Source organism: Nannospalax galili, unplaced genomic scaffold (assembly GCF_000622305.1).
Source record: "Nannospalax galili isolate Female #2095 unplaced genomic scaffold, S.galili_v1.0 scaffold974, whole genome shotgun sequence".
Lineage (NCBI taxonomy): Eukaryota > Metazoa > Chordata > Mammalia > Rodentia > Spalacidae > Nannospalax > Nannospalax galili.
Genome location: NW_008335438.1, coordinates 3,194,976 through 3,207,028, shown reverse-complemented (window position 1 = coordinate 3,207,028; position 12,053 = coordinate 3,194,976). Strand labels below are relative to the sequence as shown.

General features: G+C 44.7%; 1 protein-coding gene across 12 annotated transcripts in view; it reads left to right on the top strand.

Annotated features, from left to right (window-relative positions):
* Positions 1–12,053, top strand: part of Ablim1 (actin binding LIM protein 1) — a 232,564-nt gene that overhangs the window by 113,663 nt on the left and 106,848 nt on the right. For all 12 annotated transcript variants that reach the window (XM_029562132.1, XM_029562133.1, XM_029562139.1 and 9 more), the window contains 2 exons: positions 6,868–6,994; positions 8,952–9,045. In XM_029562132.1, coding sequence (XP_029417992.1) covers positions 6,868–6,994; positions 8,952–9,045 — 221 coding nt within the window. The remainder of the gene's footprint in view (positions 1–6,867; positions 6,995–8,951; positions 9,046–12,053) is intronic.

Sequence of the window (12,053 nt, the reverse complement as noted above, 5' to 3'; positions counted from 1 at the left end):
CTAAAGTAGTAAAATATTGTATTTATTTATTACTTTTATGTGTATGAGTGTTTTGCCTGCATGTATGTAAGTCCACCTGTATCATGCAATGCCCACAAATGTCGAAAGAGGGCATCGAATTCCCTGGAATTGGAGTTATAGATGGTTGTTAGCCACCATGTGGATGCTGGGAATCAACCTGGGTCCTCCACAAGATCGAAGAGTGCTCTTAACCACTGAGCCATCTCTCCAGCCCCAAAATATTATTAATATTATTATTAATTATAAAAAGAATTCCCAGGAAGGTTTACACTTTCTGAAACCTATCTGGGCAAAAGTTTTAATACTATAACAAATCATACAAATGGACTTAAAGATGGGAATCATATGATCATCTCAATAGAAGCATAAAAGGCCTTTGACAAAATCCAAGCATCCCTTCATGATAAAAGTCTAGGTAAAGTAGGGTTGGAGAGACTATATCACAATATAATAAAGGCAATATATGACAAACTCATAGCCAACATTATCATTAAAATCAGGAACAACATAGGGTGTCTACTGGCCACAGTCTATTCAATATAATACTGGAAGTCTTACCTAGAGCAGTAAGATAGGAGGAGATAAAAGGGATTCAAATAGGAAAGAAAGAAGTCAAGTATCCCTGTTCGAAGGTGATATGATGCTTTCTAGGAGACCCCAAAGCATCCACCAGAACTGATTGACCCTTACAGCAATGTGGCAAGATGCAAAGTTAACACAGAAAAATCAGTAGCTTTTCTGATACCAACAATAAACACACCGAGACCCATAATTCTCCACAGATAATTCCAATTCAGTGGTCACACTGATGGCCCTGGTCAAACTAAATAGGTCACACAACAACAAAAAGCCATGCATCTGGGAAAGGGACAGAGGAGAACTCCCTCCTGGATCTCATCTTCAGATTTCTGATTCACAGAGGTAGGAAATGAGGATAGATTTTGCTGTCATGAGAAAGTCCTAATGTGCTGTTCTTAACACTTTTGGAAGATGGAATACTTGTTATTGCCGTCTTTAGCTATGATGCCTTTTAGCCAAAAATTCTGAGACTCTAGGAAGAATCCTGTATGAGTTCCTTTTCTGTTGTCGTGATAAAATACCAAAGTCATCTTCTAGAAGGGAGAGTCTATTTGGGCTTGTGGTTACAGAGGGGGGAGTCCATAAGGCCAGGGAAACATGATAGTGGCTGGGACAGGAAGCTGAGGGATCATACCTTCAAGTGCAAACATGAAGCAGAAAGAGCACACTGGAAGTGTGCCGAAGCTGTGAAGGCTCAAAGTGTGTCCTGTCCCGTAACCCCCCCCCACCATCACACGCTTCCTCCAGCAAGGGTATGCCTCCTGAACCTACCCGAACAGCGCCACCAACTGGGGAACCAAGTATTTAAAAACCTGTGCCTTTAGGGCTGGAGAGATGGCTCCGCGGTTAAGAACACTGGCTGTTCTTGCAGAAGACCCGGGTTTGAATCCCAGCACCCACATGGCAGCTAAGAACTGTCCATAACTCCAGTTGCAGGGGATCTGACAGCCTCTTCTGTCCTCCTTGGGCATTGCACAACACAGGTGCACTTACCTACATGCAGGCAATACACACATACACATAAAAAATTAAATAAAAAAATGCGCCTTTGGGGACATCTCTTGTTCAAACCACCACAAGTTCCATTCCATGTTGTAGGAAGCCTTGATCCTAGATTCTCTCAATGGCGGTCACCACCTTGATGAGTGATTCTGGGTGTATACATAGCACCAAGTCTGAGAAGGTTAGACTGAATGACAATTTAGTCACCATGGTTTTCTTTAATGGCTTTATATTCCCAGCCTTCTTTTCCAGAGTAGCGTCTTCACAGAGTTACACATCTGTTTGGCCCTTACTTTTCCCAAGTGGGAAATTCTAGGAAGGCAGAAGTCTTTCTGAAGGAGAATATAGGTATTTAGGCTGGTGGGATCTTAGATGCTTCCCAAGTCATGTCTCAGCTTAGGAATGCTAATATCCTTCCTAAGAGCTATATGTCTCTTTCATCAACTTAAATCTTTCCAACGCCCATGTGTTCATAGTCCTCAGCCAAAAAGAATTAGACATATGAAGGGAGACAGGCAGAATCCCAGTCCTGCTGTTAAAGAGATTTATTGCCTTCAAACAAAATAATGTAAAAATGGAACCAGGTGTGCACTTAGATGTTAGTTTAACTTGTTTCTGAGTGGCCAACTCCCTGCTTTGCTTTGACTCTTAGTGCCAAAAGTAAAGGCCTTGGGACGCAGTGTTTAAGGCTGGGTCTTGCTTTCCTTTTCTTCTTGCATTTGATCATTGTTTTTCCTTAGTAGAATGCTGACAAGTTGTTAGTGGACTTTATTTCCTTGATGGCGCTCCACAGTCACCATCATCCCAGTGCCAATCGGCATCCTTCTGTATTTACCAGTAGCTGCTTTGATGATGTGGAAACAATTTTCTGAACAGCTGAAAATCATTAAGGTGGAGACTGGGACATTTTGTTCTTTTTGAAAGCACTTAGTTGGAGTGAGCGCCAATGACGGGAACAATCCAGCACACAACTTTTTTGCCACCTCTTGCTCTCTTTCCCCAGCATGACGTCAAGCCCGAGTGAGGTCCATGGCTTTGTCGAGAGAGGTAGCTGCTGTGGAATATACCAGAGTACTAGAGCCAGCTGATGTGGGGTGGTATGGTCTCACCCAAGAGGCAGTCTCTATTGATTTGTCTGATTTACATCTTAAGGCTTGGGATGACGGAAGCTTAACTGTAGCTTCTCCTTTGAGCTCATTCTTGCTAGTTGGCCAGCCTCAAGCATACAGCACTGAATGACCTGTCCTGTGCATTTCTCGGGGAGGCACTGGGCAGGGTGTGGTGGATCTCAGTGGTTTAGATATTATTTGTGAGATCAGAGGTCTTCCAAACTGAAAGGGATCTTGGCTAGAATGACTGGGAACACTGAATGACAGCACGTGTGCACAGCCCTGCCTGTGTCTCAGTGCCTAGGAGGTGTGGGTACCCAGGTGCTGGGAAGAACAAGAGCAGGCTGAGATCCAAGTCGTCTGGGTTATAGACCTAGCTCTGCCACTAACCAAAGGAGGCCGTTGCATGGCTCAGCTGTACCATGCCGTGTGTTGTGCTCAGACCCTGTGTGGGTACCCAGGTGCTGGGAAGAACAAGAGCAGGCTGAGATCCAAGTCGCCTGGGTTATAGACCTAGCTCTGCCACTAACCAAAGGACAGAGGCCGTTGCATGGCTCAGCTGTACCATGCCGTGTGTTGTGCTCAGACCCCTGACATGCAACCTAGCAAGTGGCTATTATCAGTATTTTACAGATGAAGAAATGAGGGTTCAGAGACTGTACTTGCTCACATCTTCCTGATTCCACAGCCTATGCCTATATCTTCCTCAACTACCCGTCTCCCTAGACCTCAAGCATCTGTGGACATAGACCATGGACAACACTCTGATGTCCTCCCTAAGTCCGGCAGGCTCCATTCGTGGAACCAAAACACCATCTCTAAAATTTATTTTCTGCTTAAAAAAAAAAAAAATCTATGCTCTAATAGCTTTCTTCTTTAAGTCTTTGCTGCCACCTAGTGGGAATGATCAGTTCAACTTGAATTTAAAGGGGATCATTTCATAGTGGAAAAGACCTAACTATGGAGAATTTTTAAAGTTCAGAGGTTTCCAGGACTTCATGGAAAGGAGGAATGAGCAGGTGGGCACAGAGAATTCTTAGGGTAGCCAAATTATTTACACGATATGATAAAACTGGATTATGGTGGGGGCTGGAGAAATAGCTCAGTGGTTAAGAGTACCAGGTGCTCTTGCAAAGGACCTAGGTTCAATTCCCAGCACCCACATGGTAGCTAACAACTGTCTATAAGTCCAGTTCCGGAGAATCCAACAATGCCTTCTTTTGACCTCTGTGGGCATTGCATGACATGGAATACACTCATACACATAAAAAATAATAATAAATAAATTTTTAAATAGTACTTACCTTTTAAAGATTATGTGTGTGTGTGTGTGTGTGTGTGTATGTGCACATATGCATGTGTGTGTGTTACAACAGAGGTCAATGTCAGGTGTTTTCCTCTATGGCTCTTTATTTTTTGAGACAGAATCTCACTGAGTGAGGAACTCACCACTTGGCTAGGCTGCCTGGCCAGCAAGCTCCAGGGATCTGCCTGCCCCTGCCCCTCTATCCAGGGCTGCAGATGAGCACCACCCACACCTTGCTTTTACATGGGTGCTGGGGTTCTGGACTCATGCAAGCACAGCAGGCACCTTAATGACTGAGGTATCTCCCCAGCCCTATTCTTCATTTTTAAAACTGTTCATTTTTCTTAACTCCATACTATATTCTTACCATTTTAAAACTTCATTTTAAAATAAATATTATGGCTTTCTATTTTTACCCTCATAGAAAATTCCAGCACTTGGAAGGGAGAGGCAGATGAACCTCTATGAGTTCAAGTCCAGCATAGTCTACAAACAAGTTCTAGATCATTCAGAGCTACATTGTAAGATCCTGTCTAAAAATAAAAAAGCCAAACCAAAACCAACGTCTTAGCACTTTGGGACCATCTTCTACACACTCAGTTTGGAATGGTCTGTACTTTAAGAGATTTAATCTGTAATGTTTAGAACTTAGGATTTTAACTTTAAAGATACATGTTTTCATTTTTTTCCCACAGTCTAATGGTTAAGAAAATCAAACAACACAGACCACTTGAAGAAACAAAGTCTTCATCCACAGAGGGCAGATTCTTAAGAATTTTTTATGATTTTCTCTAGAAATGTTCTATTCTGGAAGTACTATTTCTGTACTGTTTTCTTTTTTTATAACTAATATTTCTGGATGGAGTGATTACGTGTGTGGTGTGTGTGTGTGTGTGTGTGTGTGTGTGTGTGTGTGTGTGTGAGATAGAACCAGTGTTGGAAGTCAAGGGACAGTTTGAGGGAGTCAGTTCTTTTCTTCCACCGTGTAGGTCCCAGCGATAGACCTCAAGTCATTAGCCTCGGCAGCAAGCCTTTACCCTCTGAACCCCTACTACTGGCCCCTCTACTAGTTTTCTGTGAATGAGCTTGTGCCATTAGCTCTGCTTTTCAGTTTTTTTTTTATCATTTCATGTATTTTGAACATCTTTCTGTATCTGCTCACAAACCTATTTCAGTCCTTAGCAGCATGTAGTAGTAGTCCATGGTCAGCTATGATGTAATTCACTTCATCAAAGCCTGTATAGGCTATTTTAGTTTTTGTTGTCTCAGAAATGCTACAGGGAACACACACACACACACACAACTTCTGTGAATATATTTGTAGAGTACAGTTCTAAACATGAAATTGTGCATCTAAACGTACGTTAACACCTGCTGCCCATGAAGACCAGAAACACCAATGGTCAAAGAAACCAGTTAAGGAACAGAAGCAGGGAGAACCCAGAGGAAGGGTGGATCTGGATGGACTGGGGGAGTGTTTCCAGAGTTAGGTCTTGTCCTGGGTCACCCCCGGGAGGCTCCAGGGAGCAAAAGAAGCTCTAGCTTGGTGTTCTGGAAATAGGAGCAGGCCAATGTCAAAGAAAGCTGAGCTAGAAGTGCCTTTGGCAAAGGAGCAGCAGGTATAGATGTGGTCAGAAGAGGGGGTATTCAGACACTGTACCTCAGGGCCTCATCTCTGTTTCATTTTGAACATGGCTAGTGAAGGACATTGCCTGGACACTGCTTTTATCCATGAGCATGTGTCTGTACTTGGGGACAGTGTTGCCAACCTGTGGTGGTGTTCGCTTTTGTTTTCTCGGGCACATGGATTTTGAATATTTGTAGATATTGATGTTGCTTTCCAAATAACATTCACCCATTTACGTGATTCTAGGTGAATACATATATTCAGCTTGCCTAACAATGAATGCAGTGCGCAATAATTGAATGATACGGCAACTGTAATAACAGCAGATGTTATTATGGGGCCACTTTTGACAGGCAGGAGCCAGGTGCAGGACCAGGGCATCTGACTGTAGTCCTCATATGTACTCCAGGATCTAGAATCACTGAGGAGACAAGCCTCTGGGCGTGACTGTGAAGGATTTTCTAGACTGGGTTAATTGAGGTGGGAAAACCCACCTTATTCCATGGACTGGGGTCTTAAATGGCATAAAAGAAGGAAAAAAGCTAGCTGAGCTAGCTGTTTCCTAATTGCCCTCCATGCCAAAGTGGGCTGTATCCTCAAATTAAACCCTTGCTTCCTTAAGTTGCTTTTGTCAGGTGTTTTGTTATAGCAACGAGAAAAGTAACTATTATGCCTTTCAAGAATCTGCCAATGAAATGTAAAGCTAAAGGTTTAAGAGCCATTTAATTAGTGATCACCAATCTTAAAGGCTGGTTTAGGGTGATAAGGAAGGAGAATCCCATTTACACAGATGAGTTTGATGGGCAGCATTCCAGGAAACACATATATGTTAGTTATGTGTGGGGCACCCAGCATCCATGCTGAGCTGATTCCCTTGCACCCTCAATTAGTAAAAGCCTGTGAGTGCTTTCTTAAAGTCATAGCCAAGATGTTACAATTAAATATTCTCTAGGTCAACTGGACCCCAAAAGGTACTTAATTCCCAGGGAGCTAACAGGTAAAAGACATCCATCCCATAGTATCCACTGAGGTTTAAGCTGCTGCCCTGCCACATGAGGGTGGGTTCTGTGATTCACTAGGGAAGACTTAATAAAATGGAATGAAACTGTACTTAAGGACATAGTGACTGGGTGTGCAGGGGACACCCTGGGGTAGAGGGGGGTTCCACCCACTTGGATTTAGCAAGGAATGGATCATAACCACAGGCTGCTGCTCTCTTCCAGACTGTGCTGGCTGTGGAAGAGACATTAAGAATGGACAGGCACTGCTGGCACTAGACAAGCAGTGGCACTTGGGCTGCTTCAAGTGCAAGTCCTGCGGGAAGGTCCTCACTGGCGAGTACATCAGCAAGTAAGACTGGGCCCTGGGATGCGGGACAGCCTAGGGGGGCTCTGCCCTTAGGGGTTGCCCCTCTCCCACAAGCATGCTGAGGGCATTCCTAGCCTGTGTCACTAGGAACTTTTTCCTGTAAAATTAATTAAAATACATTCTGCTTTTGTAATGATATGACTGTTATAAGCTTAATGAACTATTAACTGTTTCCCAACTTAATAATCAGTAAAGCCTTATAACCAATTAAGCATCTGGTCATTTATCTTTTGCTTTTTTTTCCTATGTAGAACCAATAAAGCCTTCTTATCCAGGGCTTTAGACCCCCATCCCCACCCCCAGAAAAAAGAAACACATATTTTAGGCCCTAAGCCTGGCAAGACCAGGGCTTACCAAGGAGAGGATTCATGTTGGAATTTGAGAGCTGTGGTGGGTAGGCACTAGAACTAAGCAAACTTGTGGAGTTTGGGGGTTTTTGTTTTATTTTTTTGTTTTTTAATGTACCCTGTTAATGAGGAAGAATATACTACTCTATCTTTTTATGCTATTTTGTTTTGTTTTATTTTGTTTTGTTTTGAGACAGGGTCTCGTTATGTGTCCTCCCTAGCCGGAACTTACTATAGATAGATCAGGATGGCCTCAAACTCACAGAGATTCACCTGCCTCTGTCTCCCAAGTGCTAATATTTTTTTTTTTTATGCTTTTCAAATTTTTCCCAACCATGAGGTAGAAAGATGGCTCAGCCTGCTGCTCTTCCAGAGGACCGGAATTCAGTTCCCAACACCTGTGTCTTGTGGCTCACAACTGCCTGTAACTCCAGCTCTAGTGAACCCAACACCCTCTTCTGGCCTCTTCAGGCACCAGCACACATGTGGCACACACACACACACACACACACACACACACACACACACATAAAAATAAATATTAACATTTTTTTCCCAGCTAAAGGCTGAGGATACAGCTCTGTTATAGAGCATTAAGGCCCTTGTGCAAAAGGTCTGGATCTCCAAAAAATAAAAATCAAAAAGGTCTGGGGCTGTATTTGAGTTTGTAGAACATTTGTCTAGCATGCACAACGTCCAGGTTTTTATTGCCAGCATTGTATAAAGCTAGGTTTAATGTGCAAGCCTATAATTTCAGCACTCCAATGGCCTTCGTTGCCTGATAAGTTCAAGGCTAGCTTAGGCTACATGAGACCCTGTCTCAAAGGGAGAAACAACCCTCCATTATAAAAAAATCACTCATTCAAACATAGTTAATGAATTTAATTTTTTTCAATGTATGAAATCACCCAAAAGATAGCCTGGGTCCCACAGCCCAAAAATAGAGTTTTAAATTAGCTCTGGGGTCAAATGAAGCCACCATTGAGAGATGAAAGAGCCTAAAAGAGATTGTGATGGACAGCCCAAAACAGAAGTGCCCAGCTTTGTAATGCTGCCAAAGGCTGTGCCGGAGAGAACCCCGTGGCCCCTAGATTTTCATTCTACATGGTCACACTCAAAAAATGGTACTTTCACTGTGCTCTGTGGTAAATGACTTGCTGAGCCAGACAGCTGAGGAGATGGTGTTTGGGGGCTGTGGGAAGGTTCTGGTAAGCCTGTGAGTCCAAGAAGATGGTGTGGGGAGGGAGGTAAGGTGCCCTGGGCCTTTCAGGCATAGATGAATACTGAACCCACACCTGAGATTTACTGGGCTTCAAGAGAGAGGAACAAAGCTGGGATTTCTGGGACAATCAACAAAGCAGGTTGTAGAAACCACATGGTGATTTCTTGGGTTGCTTTGAGTATCCTGCAGAATTTCCTTGCTCTCTGGCCTGTGGTTTTGTCTAGCCAGATAATCAAGACTGTGTGAATGTCATGCACAGGAGGTGAATTTATTCTTGTTCTTTAGGAAAGAGCTCAGAAAGACAACCTTGGTGTCTTTCTCCATCCTCAGCCACCTCTTTTCAGGAGCTGAATATACTTTTGTCTTTCAGGGATGGTGCCCCGTACTGTGAAAAGGACTACCAGGGACTCTTTGGGGTGAAGTGTGAAGCTTGTCACCAGTTTATCACAGGAAAAGTCCTGGAGGTAAGTGACAGGTGGGCCCCCCTTAGGCCATTGCCATTTTCCTCATAGACCTTCAGAAACTTTCCATCTTGTCTACCTATGGAGGAAAGAAGCTGCAGGTGACTGTCCCGGAAAATTCACGTGCTATAGTACCTGCAGAGGCCATTTGTACTAAATGCCACATGGAACTTGGAATGATGGAGAAGTCAAAGGGAAAAAAAGAAGACTAAAGATTCTCTTAGGGGTTAGGGAGACCTGTTTTCTTAGAAGTGAGAAGCAGGTGTCAGAACTACATGTATACATGTGTGTTGGGACATACGTGTCTATGTATGTGGATGGTACAGACCTGGGAAGCAGAGACTGAGAAAGGAAGGGAAGGTGAATGATGAAGGTGTTGACTTCCCGCCCTTAGAAAACCACATCCCCTGTGACTCTGAGAACCCTGTGGCTGAGCGGAAGGAAGTCTGCCAAGTTCAGGTGGTGAACGTTTTCTCAGCAGCTGCTCCTGACAGTTGACGCCTCCTGAGTGAGAGAGAGGCTGTAGTACAGGATTCTGAGATCAGAGTTTGAAGGGAGTCAGTCACTGCCCTGTTTCTCACAGGCCTGTGGGGGTATCAGTCAAGCCCAAGGGGAAAGTAAAGATTCACACATACACACACACACTCCTCCCACATTCTAGGGTGGGGAATGTGTGCTGAACAGGTAGAACCAGGAAGTCCAACAGCTTCAGCCTGCTGACCTACTGGCCTGTTACATAGCTCCCTCAGGTAGCAGGGTCTATTTGAAGACACAGGATGTATTTCTGGGGAGGCCTCAAGGTGTTTCTGGACCACCCTGAGGGATATAGCAGCAGAGGTTAAGCATAACCCCCAACTCCCACTGAAAGCTATTCCCATGAAACCTAGAGGTGTCAGCATGGGCCCTGGGCTAGGACTTTTCTCCCTACTAGGGAGATAAGGAAGTGGCCATCATCAAATGTAGTTGCCCAATAACCTGAGAAGAAGGTTCTAGAATAAGAATAAGAAGGGTCATATGCAGAAGCTCAGTGACAAGAACAAACATTAGCACACACAAGAACAACAGGTGAGTCAGGCAAGAGTATGTTGTGGGATGTGATCTGGAGAATGGGGGTGGTGGGGTCCCCTCCAGGGTCACGTTCAGAAGTCTGGACTTTGTCTTAAGAGAGGCGGGAAGCCATGGAAGTGATGTGGCTGCAGAGTCTTGGGATGGGATTGGGGTATTGTGGAAAGATTAGAATGACAGCACACAAGTATGTGTGCACACATGTTCCCAATAGCAGTGTTGACACAGCCAGGGGCTGAGGGTGCAACTCAGGTGTGAACCCGTAGACACGATGAGCATAACGGAAGCCATGGAAGTGATGTGGCTGCAGAGTCTTGGGATGGGATTGGGGTATTGTGGAAAGATTAGAATGACAGCACGCAAGTATGTGTGCACACATGTTCCCAATAGCACTGTTGACACAGCCAGGGGCTGAGGGTGCAACTCAGGTGTGAACCTGTAGACACGATGAGCATAACATGGCCTTCCCATGTCATGGGCTGCCATTTAGTCTTGAGGGAAGCAGTGATGCATGTTACACTATAGACAAACCTCAAAAACATGTTAAGTGAAAGAAGCCAGGTGTCAGGCAGGGAATGTGATAGGGCCACTCAGACATTGAGCTGGTCACAGAGGACCAGTTCTCAACCTTGGAAACAGAAAGCAGATTGATGGTTGCCAGGGCCTGGGGAGTGGAGAGAGGGATACTGACTGCTAATGGGTAGTTTCCTTGGGGTGATTAATATGTGTTGGAACTAGATAAACTGGGTGGTTGCATAGCCTTGAGCGAGCACTCAGTGCCACTGGGCTGTTTATTTAAAACAGTCCATTTTATACTACCCGAATTTTGCCTTGAATTTAAGATTTAAACAGTTGAGAAGAAAGTAAGGGTGCCCAGAGGGAGACTCCTGCACTGGATAAAGAAGTTCACACACACACACACACACACACACACACACACACACACACACGCGTGCACACACACACACACGCATGCACACACACACACACAGAGGGTCTCAGTGGGGGTTCATCCCCAAAGGGCAGCTTGAAGTCTGAGTGATTTTGTCCCTAAATCTGTCCCTCACCTATCCCAGAATTCCAGGGGTTCACCAAAGGAGGGGCCAGCCTGGGGCCCAGTTGCATTTCCCTTGAGCTTCCCCAGTTTGGTCTTCTGTGTAGGACTGAAGTGAACCTGTTGAGTTGGAAGCAATTAGGAAATTTCATTTTGAAATGACAGTAATAAAATGTCAAAACTATTTCCCTGATACTTACCCAGAGGAAGAGAGGCGGGAAGATACTGAGGTCACTACCCAAGTTTAAGACCATGCATTTATGAAAAGCTTGGAAAGGTGTGTGGAGGTGGAAGGCAAAGGGATTTCTCTCTCTCTCTCTCTCTCTCTCTCTCTCTCTCTCTCTCTCACACACACACACACACACACAGAAAGAGAGAGAGAGAGAGAGAGAGAGAGAGAGAGAGAGAGAGAGAGAGAGAGAGAGAGAGAGAGAGAGAGAGAGAGAGATCGAGATCTTCATGTTTACTTTTAACAGCTGAGGAAAGGAATATAAAAATACAGCTGGATCCAGAACATTTTGAAGACCTGCGGGTCCTCTCATTGTTACTCAGGCTGGAATCCGAGAGACTGCTAGGGCCTCTTCCCAGATTGGCTTCAGGTTTCAGGGAAGGCCTGAAGGGTTCCGGCTTGGAGACTTTCCTTTCTGTGTCGGCATCAGTCGCCTGGGAGTAGTTTGCACATTCAGCTTAGATTCAGAATCCACCCAGCAGGTTCTGTCCTCCTCAGATGGGCGGGTGACCCAGAAAAATGTCCCGCAGGATGACGACACCAACATGTGACTGCTGATGACTCAGCTGGACTCAGTCCCCAAGAGAAAGTACCGGTCTCCAGGCTCCACCATCCCCATGCTTCATGCACCGATCCTGCCGACGAACCATTCTGACAGTAGAT